Source organism: Alosa sapidissima, chromosome 19 (assembly GCF_018492685.1).
Source record: "Alosa sapidissima isolate fAloSap1 chromosome 19, fAloSap1.pri, whole genome shotgun sequence".
NCBI lineage: Eukaryota > Metazoa > Chordata > Actinopteri > Clupeiformes > Clupeidae > Alosa > Alosa sapidissima.
In genome coordinates this window covers 19649865-19665070 of record NC_055975.1, presented here as the reverse complement: position 1 = coordinate 19665070, position 15206 = coordinate 19649865, and the positions used below count along the sequence as shown (strand labels likewise).

At 40.9% G+C, this 15206-nt stretch overlaps 1 protein-coding gene across 2 annotated transcripts in view; it reads right to left on the bottom strand.

The window, feature by feature from the left end:
• Nucleotides 1–5697, bottom strand: part of LOC121693663 (neuronal PAS domain-containing protein 3) — a 267957-nt gene extending 262260 nt beyond the window's left edge. The window contains exon 1 of one of the 2 annotated variants that reach the window (XM_042073230.1): nt 4399–5697. In XM_042073230.1, coding sequence (XP_041929164.1) covers nt 4399–4553 — 155 coding nt within the window. In that variant the 5' untranslated portion in view covers nt 4554–5697. Of the gene's footprint in view, nt 1–2122; nt 2403–4398 lie in introns of those variants that run through there. The other variant, XM_042073231.1, reaches the window with a different exon arrangement.
• Between the last annotated feature and the right edge of the window lie 9509 nt (nt 5698–15206).

Genomic DNA, 15206 nt, shown 5'->3' with positions numbered 1-15206 from the left:
TAGAGAAGCTTCAGCTGATAAAAACAAAAAGGAAGACACTAGCCTTTTTCCCAGTAACTGCCCTGGTGCAGAGAGAAAACTGCTGAACGAACTGTATTTCAGCACCAGCACACACAGCTCGAGCGACCCAGAGCTTCTCACATTGACATTACTCCCCTCAGGATCCTGTCCAGCATCCGAGTCCTCCTTAATTCGCTTCTATAAATCCTCTGAACTAGCAGAATAAGGAAATGGGTCAATTTAGCACTTTTGTTTGCCCAGGGGTGAGGAGCTGGGGGGAGGGTGGGGGGTTGTGTGTGTATGTGTGTGTGTGTGTGGGGGGGGGGGGGGGGGTGCAAGGAAACAGTTCCTAAAACACAAAGCCAACTTTGTGGTTAGTGTTGTGTATGAACTCCAGCCAGCTCCATTCCTCCTTTGAGTGATTCCTCCTCCTCCTTCTCCTCCTCCTTTTCCTCCTCCTCAACCTCGAAAACTGCCTGTGTTTTACAGAAAACTGCTTCTTCTTCCCTTTTCCGAACTTTAGGACAGCGAGTGGCGGAGGTGGCAAACACTGCCAAGGCTATTTACGGGGCATTAAATCAAATAAATACTCCTGCGCCTTCAATCAGAGCCTCCGAGCTGAGGCGCTATTTGGTTCGGCTCTCAAGCAGAGGCAGAGAGCGAATCAGAGGGGTTGATTTGGCCTCTTGCGGATGCCAATAGGAAACAGGTGATAAAGAAGGCAGTCATGCAAAGGGCTGTGAAGTTTTCCCCCCTCACTCTCAAAAAATTAATTCCATCTTGAAGATGCCTATCACGCAGATATGCTCAGAACGGCACACAAATATGCCCCTGCCAAGGAGATGACTACACACTGACTTAGCATAAGCATTCTCTACTACTGCTGCTCCTGTGGCTGCAGATCTAGCTAGCCTATACAGGTTGAAATACTCAGCTTGAGGGCCTGCAATAGTGACTGAGTGATTGGCTGATTGGCTGCTATGCTTTAAAAAAAACTATATATATAATGTCTAATGTATTCACTCATGTGTACACTCAATGTGTACTGTATTCACTCATAGTTTTCCTTTATAATATTTATTACATTGCATGTCAGTGTATTCACACAGGGAAATCACTGGTCACAGAGAGTGTGATGATGGAACACAGAACATTCCCAGATGGGTAAAATGCATGTTGACATATTGCTTTTTGGACATTTTGTCATGCAGTTTACAGGTACTACTTCAGTCACATAGCCTATCATAAGGGAAACGTGAATCAAGACCTGTTCTTATGACCTATTCCTATTCTCTTGGCTGCAAGAAACACTGTGCATGCTTTGCCTTGGACTGTCAAAAAGAAACTGTTGATATTGCTGACGTCTTTCAAATGAAATATTTAAAAAAAAAAACATGACTGAAATTAAAAGAGATCATCAGCATGCATGAGCAAGCTTAATGCAATCATCGTGAATTAATCTGAGCTGAACATAAATGCCACTACGGATGGATAGTAGTTCCATTTTATTTCTTTAGAATGCTTTCAAACACACCTCTCTATATGACGACAATGTGGATATAGACAACCATAGAGCTAACAGCACCGGACTGCCACTTCGTGCAGATAATCCTATCATTACCTTGCGGAAGGTTTCTGATCCGATAAGACACCGGAGTAATCCATGTGCTACATTTAAAGTTCCTCAACAGCTGGTTGCTGGTTTATGCTAATTTCCCACAAGCTTCCAAGGTCCCGCTGCAAAGCAGCAAGTACAGAAGAGTCCGGCCTAGCAATACAAAGAAGCTGCTCAGAAACAATCGGCAGCAATGTCAACGTTATATTCTTGGATTTCACCGGTCCGTAATACCCACGCAGCAGAACGTAAACAATGCGAAAGTGGCCGCATTACTACACACCATTCTCAACAGCGCACTAGCCAATACACACGGCGTGCCCTCTGCGCTGTAAAACATACGCCTTCTCGGTGTATACCTGTTACCCGAACGTCAAGGACCCAATTCTTCATCGCACTCCTGAAGAAAGGGCACCACCGAAACTTCTGACATCTCCAGTCAAAAATGCAAAACATCTCATGTGCATCGACAGCGTTCTCTAATATAAACAGCAAACCATGCGTTACCGTTCTCTTCTTGAAGGGTCTTGCTGAATGCTCGGCTTGGTGGGCGCCATCTTCCTGCAATTATTTGATTTCTTACTTTTTTTTCTTCAGATTTATTTTGACATAGAGCCGAGACCACCGACAGCACTGCGTTATGTGCACTATGAGAATTTCAACAAAGCCATTGCGTTTCTCTGCACCAGTCGTGTCCCTGTCTTCGTGTGTTGACGTTCAGTGCGTGAAGAAAGGAGCGAAAAAAGCCGAGACCGAGCTCCAAAGGCATGCCAAGAAAGTGAGTGGAAACCGGGGACGCTTCACGAATCCAGCGGCTGTCCTTACTCTTGGGCTTGAGGAGAGACAGCGCGACAAATTATAGTATAAACGGAACCATCATTTCATTACATTTCCCCGCAGTCCGTCCTTAGCTCCGGTGCTTCATAAAGCCTTATTCGGAGTCTGTTTGTCTGCATTTTTCAGCTTTTCCTGGCTCGCTGTATGTGAACTGGGGGACTCATCTCTCCTGCCGGCGCAACAACGCCACTCAGTTGTAGTTGGAAACAGTTTTCAATTTCTCGAAGTACAGGTTGCAGTACAGTAAAAATCTACCCAAATATGTTAAATTTAGGCATTGGTAAAATTATGTCTCTGGTATGTCCATCTTATTGTTATGTCTAAAAACCATTATTCTGAAAGTGTGTGTGTGTCTGTGAATATAGAGTGTGAGCATGTGGACAAATTAGCTTACATTTTCCAATAATAAAAAAAAGCTTTATGTCTAAGATATGGTTTAGGGATTCATAATATATTCATACATGTTTTAATAAACAGACTGATGGTGATATTTGGCGATGGGGTGCACATGGTTACGTTTAAAATTCTTTAAATGATTGTATGCGAGTTATGAGGGAAAAGTGAAGAGGATGTAAAATTACCGCAAAGTCCTGGACTGGTTGTCTTAACGCATATTGTCATTGCGTGATTAATAGTAGCCTTGATACAGTAGCATAGTCGAAAAAGTAACAGTAGCACATGACGTGACGTGATTTTTTTTTTATATCTGCTAAAATGGGTGTGAATGTGCGAAAGTCATGAGTTGACAGCACTGTTTATTGTAATATTCTACTTTCACGGATACGCGCTATTTGACCAAAATATTTGACATAACCTTTGACCCATCAAGGTCAAACTGGTGAAAAGCGTGTTGTTTAGATTTGACGTGCACGAAACGAAGAGCTGACTAAAATATTGCATTTAATACAACTATACCGACACTAATTAGTACAGTAAAGAATGAGAATCTATGATAGACCACTACACATAGCCTATCATGATTGTTGAGTGAAGCCAAGTTATTTGTGCATCTTCGGTTTAACCAAGGGTGAGTCTTTCCATTGACAGGTTTATTGATTATTTGGACAATATAAATAGCGTGTTATCTCAATAACAAAATAAACTGGACCAGTGGAGTTAAATAGTGTGGAGCCTACGTGGGTGCTATTACTCAATACAGCTATTCCATTTGAGTTCGCATACATACAATAACGTGCTGCATTGCATGGAATGCTGTGAAATATAATATCCATGTAACATGTTTTTGTCGCCATTGAAGTTCATATACATCTGATCTCAGTGTAACTTGAATTTAAGGGAAACTGTCAATATAGCTGTATTGTGAAACTGTTAATATAGCTGTATTGTGAAAGTTTCCTTTTTGTTTTTGGTAACAACTTAATCGTTCTCTTGAGATTTCTTAATCATGATGAAAACACCTTAATTTGCGTAAAAGAGCAACTGTTGGCAAACCCAGTGTGTAATTGGTGTGTATCAATGCAGTTCTTCTAGGCTATATTTCATGCCCGAAGCGAACAACCCAAACCAATACCTTTGTGTAACACCATGGCCTGTGCATTTTGACTTTTTAAAGTCTTCAAAGTGATGTGTTACTCTGATGAACTGTTAGAACAAAAGTATTATTAGCCATTTTTTTGTTTCTTTGTTTGGGTTGATGAAAACAGTCTTCTTTCGTGGGTCGTTTTTCACACGTTTGGTCCAACAGGACTCTATAAGTTAGCAGACACATTTATTTCAAAACTATGCCATAGTCAGTCCACATGATAAAAATGACGGACTGCAATAGGACATCTAAGATAATAAAAATATTTCTGTATGTTATTGGTTGTGCGTAAAATGTACGCTTTACGCCAGCTTTGGACACTGACACTCGTGAATCGGGCTTCTTTCCCTCTTGTTTACCAAATGAACTTAGTGAGCAGGTTAGTTTATTCTGGTTTACATACCTTTGCTGGTAGGAAGTTATCCCTTGGACGTTCTGTGGGTTCCCGTTGGTGGCGCCGGGGACTCTGCCCACGGCGGAACCAGCTGGCATTCCCCCGGCTCCTCCACCTGCTGCAGCCGTCACCTGAACGCTGAAATCCGGGAAGATCCTGATCATCCCCGCTCAAAGGAGTACAACACGAACTGAGTCTATGTGGATATTTGTGAACACAGCCTTCCCTCCAGCCGAACAAGTCACAGCTCAATCCCATTAGTGATGGTTACATCGGCCATTCTACGTCTTGATTTCAGTATCAGCGAAGAGATAACTGCAGGATTCAATGGGCTTGCAATGGCATAGATGCCGGTGGTGTTAAGCTAAGCCAAATGCGACGTCCTGTGTACACGTTAACTGTATGAGCATAAAAGTTGACGCTAAACTGAAGTAATTCTTCCTCAGCCTTACATACTGCAACACGTAGCGCAAAAAAGAAAATGCACCTAGAAGTGCCAAATAAATGGTTGTAAATATCCAAGGCGCTTCAATGTAGACAATACTAATCACACATGTCAAATGTAGCCTAAGCAAAGCGACATTAAACAAACTAGCATTACTCTAACCGAATGTTATGCTTTTATGTCCCACTGGTTTGCATTACAAGAAAAGTATCTGTGGGAAGTTGTTTGCATGCCTAAAATTTAAGTTTTCATTGATTTAAAGTAATGATAACATTATTATTTGGTTATAACAATGCTACATTTATTTACTTCTACGTGGTGCTGAAGTTAGTAAGTTGTGTAATATTTTGTTTCATATGGATTTTCCAAAAGCTCCATACAAATTAGGAAAGTATATGTGCCTGCGTTTGAACCCGCCTTGTAGAGCATCCTCATAAGACGCCCAGCAACTTTGAAAAGTTTATCCTTGAGTCGCGAGCTCTAACCATAACTACTGTCCGTAGATGTCCGTCCTCAGAAAAATCAATAGCTTAGTCAAAACGACTCACTATTAAATTTCATCTCCTAGTATGGATAGATGTAAATCACTACCGCGACGCGATCGATGAAAGTCCCAATGAATTACGCATTCGAGCTCCTGTCACAATTATGTGCTAATGATTTCGTGATCTGAGAGCAATTGTCAACAAGGCTTTCTTCTTGGCAGTTGCAGACGATGTGTTGTGTGTTAAAGTGTCTCCGAGGCTGCTTGTCTGAAAGCGCTAAGCTCTAACATGCAGCGGTGCATTTGTAAATAGGCTTGTTTTCTGAGAGGAATGTCCCACGGATACGGTGCTGTTATGAGCTCTGCTATGTAGCTCCAGTATCCCTAGCGCGTGTGAGCGGATGAACTTGCTCTCAGCTGCTGCTGATTAACCGCACCGCGCGAGCAGCTCGGGAGCGCGCGATGTTGTCTACCGACCAATCACAGGGGTGCTTCGGGAGCGCGCGTGTGGTGCAGCAGCAGTAACCCCTTACATCCCGGTACACTGACCATGATGTGTGTCTTTTCAGGTACTTGTTAAAGGCATGGCTATACAAATACAGTTTTAAACAATATACAATCTGGAAAGCTGACTCTTGTATGGCCGATCGAGGGCGGAAGTCTAAATGTGACGTTTTGAGTAATTATTAAAGCAAAATGACAGCTCATAAAATATAATTGAAATATTTATGATATATTCACAGATCGCACACCATAAAGAATGCATTGGCTGTCCAGTAACTGATTTGTTTCTGGGTCAATATCTATCATTTTCTATCATCTATCATCGAGGCTCACTACAGAAAACTCACCACTGGCTTCAAACAATGCCAGATGACTAGCTACAAAGTGCTTCATGAATAAATAAGCCAACTATAACAGATAGAGTTCTATAAATCTGCTTGTGTATATAAAAAGACAATGTGTATATTGCAATGCCCCATGAATCTATGTATTATTAAGTCATTCAATATTTTTCTCTTGAAATAACCTACGTCGCCCTCGACTCAAAGTGAAGCGAAGTGTTTCAGATGGAGGTGCTCTGTGAAGCATTATTTCAGCACAACGGTCAGCTCTGTTTTCACATTAAGGGAGCTGACCAAGGTGCTGAAAAAAAAGCAGGCTAGGTTATTTTTTCTCATAAAACTAGCTTACAAATTGGGTAGCAATCAGTATCTCTGATATCAGACTGAACAGCTGGTCATATTGCAGGATCAACAGCAGTGATGCATTTTATGTATGTTGGTAAGGTGGGCCTCTTAAGGTCAGTTGTCAGGTCAGGTCAGATTAGTCAAAATACAACTTAAAATCAGGTACATCAAATTCACAATTACTTACTAAACTGGCCGTTTTTTTACCAAATAAAGGGCAAAGCAAATAGTTTTGTTTCCAAAAATGAACTTTGTGGTTTAGGTGTCCTCACACTATGTTTTGATGAACTTCGGAAACAATTTGGATGATCATTGCTCATCAAAATCTTTACAAATATCAAATAGCCTATTTGAAATGAACTGAAAGGGAGGATTTAACCAAAATGTGAGTTAAAGTCAGTAGATAGCCTTAATGTAAAAATGCAGCTTGGTTGGTTCTGTAGTTCCCATTATATCCTTCCTCTTCTTGACAGGTAAATGGACACTTGATGCCAAAGTGTTTCATATGACCTGACTACAATCTGGTGTAGATTTAATTGAGCAGATGAAATACCTGTCATGAAGATTGGCCTTATAGCATAAATGCATCTCTGAAGTCAGTCTTTGGTAACAAATTCTAAGTGTATACATGGATATTGATAGCAGTCACAGCAGTCATGATTTTCTTGTATGGGGCATCCTGCTCCTCAATAATACTGCTGTCTTTTCATGAATTGCAACCTTATCTGCAATACAACACATTGTTTTATATGATATTTTCAGTGCTGCAGCAGATATGCCCAGAGATGCTTCAACACTAGTATCTCATTCCAGCTCTTTTATCATTTACATCTGACAACTGCAAGGCACACACTTGGCTAAATGAAATGTCTACACACCTTAACTGATGTGCTCTCTGGCTGTTTCTCTAACTATCTCTCTGTCTCTCTCTTTCTCTTCCTCCCCTCACCCTTTCCCCCTCTCTCTTTCTCCCCCCCCCCTCTCTCTCTCTCTCTCTCTCTCTCTCTCTCTCTCTCTCTGATTAGCTGTAACCTGAAAGAGTGACATAATCTCCTCACAGCCACATTGACTTAACATTGATTTCAGGCACTACCATGAAGTGTTGCCATTTTCAGTTTTACTTACTTAGCCCTGCAGAGGATACTTTTGTCTGCCTCTTGTTCTCTCGGCCTTCGGCTTGATTGCTTGTCTTGTCTCAAACTGGAGAAGACTTGATTGTGCACCGAAACAGGCATTTAGCAAACTCACAGTTGACATGCCACCAGAAAGTCCGACCGTAATGTGACAGTATATCTGGCCCTGAAAATCCATTAAACCCTTTTACTGCCTTTCCTGTAAAAGCTTTTTATGATACACACAGTCTTTCTTTTCTTTTCACGGTGACCTAGGATCCATTCCCAAAGCCAAGGTTTATTGTGCCCCAGTATACCAAATAAATACACTTAGCGATGGCTTCTGCTGGTTAGCCGGGACGTGTCCGAATAAAACAATGCTTAAAAAAACACAGGGACCCCTGTGAAGCATCATGCTTAGTCCTGAAAGTTAGGCTAATAAATTGAACACATGTCTCCTGCCACACAACTGTATAATCATTTTTGTTGTTCGTGTTGGTGTTGTGTTTAATATTATCACTCGATGACTCTGGAGTTCTTGAACTGTCATGGCTGTGGATGTGATTGAGTGTTTATCCATTAAAATATTCGGTGCATGCAAATGTGTGCGTGTGTTCACTCTCGCACTCATGAATCTTCTAGCTCTCTTGTCTTGTGATAAACCTAAGGTTGATATTAGTATATTATTTGAGACGGGTATTATACAAAGCCTTAGTGTAAAACACATTCTTGATGACCTCCAAAAAATCACAAAATGTTCTCCTGAGGAAAATTCTTGATATTGTTACATGTTAGTAACCACTATTATGATCAATTACTTAGTGTATAAGAACATTTTCAATAAGCATATCTGAAGAAAAACATTATTGTTTTGTATATTTCTGTGAGAAGTCTTGGTTAAAAGAATTTTTGCATGTTAATGCATGACAAAACATTCCTCATGTTTGTTTAAATACTTTATTATTATGGTACAAAAAAGTAATGAAAAGGCTATAGTCTTTTTATGAAACAACACCACAACACAGCACATTTTCATCTGTGGTGCCGCGCAGCTCTAAGCAGGATAACAGCAAATGGAAACTAGTCCCCATCAGCTCATGAAATGAAACATGCTCCATAAGATATACAATGCACATGATTAACTGCCAATAAAGAACCCAGGAGAAGTCTCACCTGAGACCGTAAATGGAATACCTTCTGTAACCACGTCTAATAAAACCGCCGTAATAAAGAGACACACCAAGCCTCCCTCTCTCTCTCCCTCTCTTTCCTTTTTCACTGCAATTCCTGCAATGAAATCAAACAAATTGCACTGGAAGGCTTAAACTGACACTGGAGGGCCCCACTAATACAATTAGATTAACAGTTTCTGCTGTTTACCCGCTCCCACTCCTCTTGGAGGCCTGTATTGCATTTATCCATCTGCGGTTCTCCGCTAAACTACATGAGACAGATCGGGGGCAGTAGCTAGCCTCCCACATGACATCTCCCTGCCCGCTGGCGCGCAGTTTCCTCTGAAAACACTGATAATCAATATCATGCACTGCAACTGGGACCAGACACTGCACTTTCCCAGAACACTTTGAGGTAATAAGGTTGCTCTATTTAATGTGAGGGGGCTGGGAAGTTTCTGTGTGCTGTGGTGTGTGGTGTGTGTGTGTGTTTGTGTGTGTGTGTATATGTGAGTGTGTGGTATGTGTGTGTGTGTGTGTGTGTGTGTGTGTGTGTGTGGGGGGGTAAACTGCCTACTTGTAAGAGTTCTGTTGATGAACAAACTGAACACAAGGAGCGCTCTGAGATTTACAGAGAATTAAAAATCGTTAAAAGCTGCAGAAATGCTGGAGTCTGCCTTCATTAGGATTGTTTGCGCTCAAAGGGGAGGTTTGCTTTGTGTACAGCATGAGCCACTTTGGTGGAAGTGAATTGTTTTGTTCTCCAAGGCCGCAGTGTTCCCAAACCTCCCCCCTTCCCTCCCCTCCGTGCACTCCCCGAACCCTTGTCTCCAACAGAGTAACTCAGTAACCGTCGTTCCCCTCCTATGCTCCCAACCACATGTTGACAAGGCTGCTAAATGTGAGCTGAGATGAGTTTTGATTGTGGCTGTCAGTCCTACTCTCCCTCCCTACCTCCCTACCTCCCACTTTTTCTCTCTCTCTCTCTCTCTCTCTCTTTTTTTCTCTCTCTCTTTCTCTCTCTCTCTTCCTCTCTCTCTCTCTCTTACACACACACACACACACACACATACACACACACTTTCCCTCCCACTTGTTCTTTCTCTCCTTTGAAAATTCAGTTCCCTACAGACTGATTAAACAAACTCTGCGCCAAAGTGTGAAAGTTTAAGACGACTTCCTCTTACTTCCCTTGTATTCTACAGTGGCGATGATAAATATCACCCCAAGGTCTGCGTTGAATGAAGTCAAGGACACCTTTGGTTGAATTGTGCATCATTTAACAAGTGGTTGTGCGCCATTTACCTTATCGGAGCTTTGCAGTGTTTTACACCAGAACTCTGAAATTAGTGAGGACCCCCTCCATATGATAAGGCTGTCAATCCAGAGGTCATCACAGCTGCCTGTATCAAAAGTGGATAATTGGGGTTGCCACTCGGAATTATAAATTTGCCTTTTCTTTTGCATGTATAAAACAGATAGCAATGTAATATGAAACACGGATGTGAAACTCTTGTGCGAATTGATTACATTTTTTTTCATTTTCATTAATTATGAAGACAATCAGGATTGTCTTCACATTGGTATAATTAATGTTAGGAACCAGTTTGATCAATGAAACCCATATATTTCATGGGGTGAATAAATGCAAAGTTGTATTCCTTAATGTTTGGGCCAAAGATTTTAACGTTAAGTTTAAGTTAGGTTTTGCTTGCCATCACATGTCAAACAGAATTAATTGTAGTTAATTACACATTGTTATTACCGTGGAAAATATAATTATTCACCACATATGATTTACACAGTATGCAGACATAACCATGAGCCAATTAAATTGGATGGACATTTATATGGGAAAAGTGTAGATCCCAAAGAAAACATTCCGATGGTCTCCAGTCAGTGGCAGCAGTATGAGCACTTAATTTTCTTTTTTGAGTCGTCTATGTGGTCTGATTGATAGAGTGGGCTGTGAATTTTAAAAGTACAGGGCAGAGGGTAAGGAAAACACTTCCATTATGCTTTGAAACGGTAATGAATTTTGAAATATTGCCTCCCCATGTTTGTAGAAGACATGTAGCTCAAGAGAAATGATGAATTAACTGCTGGGACGAATTACAGTGGCAACACGCGGGAAAACTTTCAATACAAAAATGATTGATTAGGGAGTCAAAGAGAAAATGACATCCTTTTTTTTATATATTTATTTCATTTATTCGGGATGATAAGCTCCACGTGCCCTCTCCGAGTCCTGTGTGCTTTTCACATCAAATTGTCTCTTAATGCAGTTTGATGACACGCCTGAAATCCAATCACTCGGCCCTCAAATTACATGAGCCCACTCAGCACATTCAGCCTGGGGTTTTAATGGGGGCAGCACCTCTGTCAGATCCTGCTCCTCCGCCTCTAACTCCGCTGCTGCTCGTCCTGGCCTGCCATGGAGACAAACTGCCACGTGTCACTGCAGGACAAGCCTCAGACCTGCTTCGGGCCAGTTTACGGCCTCACTGGGCCAGTTTCCGCTACATGGATTAAGCCTAGTCCCGGACTAAAGGATTAATCTTAGTCCCAGACTAAAAGAGAACTTCAATGGAGCTCTCCCTTACTTCTAGGATTAGGCTAAATTTGTGTGAATTGGGGAAACTGTTATGTCCAAGACACCCGTGTTAAAGATGGACACGTTTAAACCAGGGACATGTAAAACTTACTGAGATTGCTCATTACTGAGACTGCTCAGTTTATCATATGGCAAAATGAAGTACTGTATCTGGTTATGCACTTCATGCTTCCTAGATTAATGCAATGTTTCAACCAAATGGTCTAGGTTCATGAGAACACCAAATACTTGGTATATAAGGTTCAGATTGTGTATTGTAAATACAGTATACACACTCTCACTTGCTTAGGACTTTTTTTGTTTATAGGACGGCACTTGTTCAACATTTAGTTTAATGTTTCACTGTGGTTCGTTGGATGCAAAGCACTTTACAATTGGAGTTTAAAGGTGAATGATGAATCCAATTGTTGGAGAACCGTAGTGGGAATTGAGCCGAGGTTTTGGGATAACCTTTCATTCTGCTGGGAAGGCAAGCCTGGAAAACCAAACGACAGCACTCTTACAGCCAATCAATGGCTTTAATTGGCTAATTAAGTGCAAGGGTACACAGAGAGAGCGTGCTCACTCTGCAGATCTACAGAAGCTGGGCAGGCTATCTTCTGGTGTGTGTGTTTTAAGATCATGTGATGTTAAGCAAGGAATTTGTAACAATCAGAGTGCTAGTTATGTTGATTGTGAGAAGAATTATAGGTCTGTTTGTTCATTGGGGTGTAAAACTGTCTTTTGAATAAAGGATTTTGATTTAAATTCCAAGAATAACATGCCACTCAGGATAGATTGGATTAGGTCAGATCATCTGGAAATAAATCACATTCATTTTGTTTTGATCTCATACACAACTTTGACTGAACAAAAACCTGAAATTCTGACATTTGGTACTTTTGGTAATTTTGACAAGTTGCTTTGGTGTAAAATGCAATATTAATAAGGATCACAATAAGAAACAGTGTGAATTGGTTATAGAGGACCATGCAAAATCACGTGACCTATACAACACACACCATGTGAAACATTTTCTAAACGGCTTTTTAAAAAGACAATTTTGTGACATTTAAAATAATTCTCCCGTAACAATCTTTAGTTCTTTGATGAAACTTTTCCATGGCCTGAGTTGTCTTTGTCACATAATGTCATGTTATCATGAGCGATCTTTTCAATAAAGACTGTCCAACCTATTAATTTTTGCCACCCGTGCTTAAGCAAAGATTCTAAATCAACATTTTGACTGGTCGTAATTGCAAAGCTACCATGGTTCGATTCACTTGACCTTTCCCACCTTTAAATTCATTTCCATTTTATATCAAAAGTATCATGTTAATTGCAAAAGGGTATTTTTTCCACCATGTAATGTCTTTGAAGACAATGTAAGAATGCATTTCCATTTTAATTTATCAATGCCATCAGTCAAATCTAAAACCTCCTTTCTGCAAATTTATCAGTGACTGTTCTTTTCAGTTGGAATAAGGATATGAAACTTTAGCCCAGTAAGTTATGAATAAAAGATATGTGCTGACAGTTTCTTCAAAAGATTCCATAAATTAGTCTCACAAAGGCCAAAGTAATGCTACACAAATGACTGGCAGCAAAGATGAAGACTATGAGTTATGTTGTCAGTGACTAGAAGGCAAAAATACAGGGTTTAACACGTTATGGTAAAGCAGATGTTTGAAGCCATTTCAAAAGCTCCAAATAGCAAACACGTCTTTTTGGGAAAGAAATAGGGTGATCGTCATTGTTATGGATTTATAAATGATTACAAATGATTATGCTTTAAATTAACTTTTTGTAATACATAGTTTATCATAAATAATAATAACCATAAAAGGTTAATCATTAATGTTATATCATTGTGTGTGTGTCTGTGAGAGAGAGATACATATTGTTATGTACAAACACATGTGAATAGAGATAAAAGTCTGAATTGATGTAAATGTTTTAAATTGCTGTTGTGAAAATAACTCATTCTCTCTATTCTACTCCCTCTCATTCTTTTCAATGACTTATTCACTTCACACAGCTGCCAGACTCCATGGACCAAAGGTTTTCATGAGCCACTCGGTTCATTGAATTGTGCTTAACTGTAATAAGGCACTCTGACCTGGCAGTACATGATGATCTAGGAAGGATCTTACAGGATGGCCTTGGGTCTTCACAACGGATGCTTTCATCAGACACTGTAAGGGAAGCTGTTACTGAGCAGGCAAGTGCTTCGCTGGCTGATATATAATGTTCGAGGAAAAGGGTGTGTTGACATCAGGTTTAAATTGGAATCTGTTCACTTTGGTATGATAGCAGCGGAAATTACAGTGGTACCATTCTGATAGTGTAACTAATTTACACATTTGTATTGCTAACCTTCATTCTGGAAAACCAGATGCTTCAGATGTTGGTTTGTTTTCCACAGTCAAATCAAATGTTTCCTCCTACTACATCCAAGGCTGTGTTCCAAATTGCATACTTCTGTACTTCCAAGACCTTACTTGTGCACTCATATTAGGTATTGTACAAAAGTATGCAAATTGGAACACAAGCCAAGTCATTGCATTAATCTTCTTACTGTAATTACAAGGAAGTGCCACAGGAAGTGACATGTAACATACTTCCTCTGCAGAAATGATTGTGACCATAGATATTGAAAAGGTAGATAGAGCATTGTCCGTTGAGTTCTATTTGGTGGCATATGTGAACGCAGCCACCATATTGCTGGGGGCAAACACCTTACTGTCTATGGGCAACACTTGCCGGCAATCAAACACCTGTCTGATTTCCAGTCAGAGTCACATGTGTCTCCATTGGCCTCCAGTGATTGTTACCCCCACCAAGATGGCGGCGCTATTTACGTACGTTCTGGAGCCTAATGCAGTATTTAGCTTTCTAATATCTATGATTGTGTCCTATCATCACTGATAGTGAATGGAGAACATACAGAAATCACAGAAAGGTAAATCTGTTACTAATTGTGCATTCAGCACTCACAAACTTTCATGTTAGTTTATGTGAGTTCATGTGCACCCGATGGATGGAAACAGAAATTATACGTTTGTCGGTACATCAAGAAGCCTGATTGAAGTTCTCTTAGACAGAGCCGACACTAGAATGATAGCTAAAGAAAGAAGCCGAAATCAAAACAAACACACACACACACACACACACACACACACACACACACACACACACACACACACACACACACACACACACACACACACACATATATATATATAAACAGACAGCCAGAGATGGGGACTTCTGCCCTCCAGCTCCTTACAGAACATTTAGCATCTGATCTCAAAACATCCCCTTTCTGTCTGCAGCCGCCTATGCCGCTCGGGCAACTTAAGGAAGAACACACACAATCGTCATCAGCAAACAAGCGCCCGGCTCCTGCAGGACCTGAGCAGGCGATTACAACACAGAGCTTATCATCAAGCCGAGCTCCGGCAATCAGGGTCTGCTTGATTGGCGGGTGGAGGCGGGGGGGGGGGGGGTAAGGTGGTGGTGATGGGGGGGGGGGGGGGGGGGGGTGTTGACGCCTCTGCACAGCTGATTCATTGATGGCCCTGTTGGCTAGACTTCAGGATCATCAGCCCCCATCCCGTAAATTAGAGGAGATTAGGCATGGCACTGCCAACGCTGCCTGACACCTGCTGTGCATTGGTTACATGCTGAAGGAATACTGTTTCAAAATACTGTTTCAATCTGTGGAGTGTGTGTGCGTGTGTGTGTGTATATGTGTGTCTGTGTATGATTATGCAATGCTTTGTTTAAAAAATAAAAAACAAAAGAAACAATATTTATAT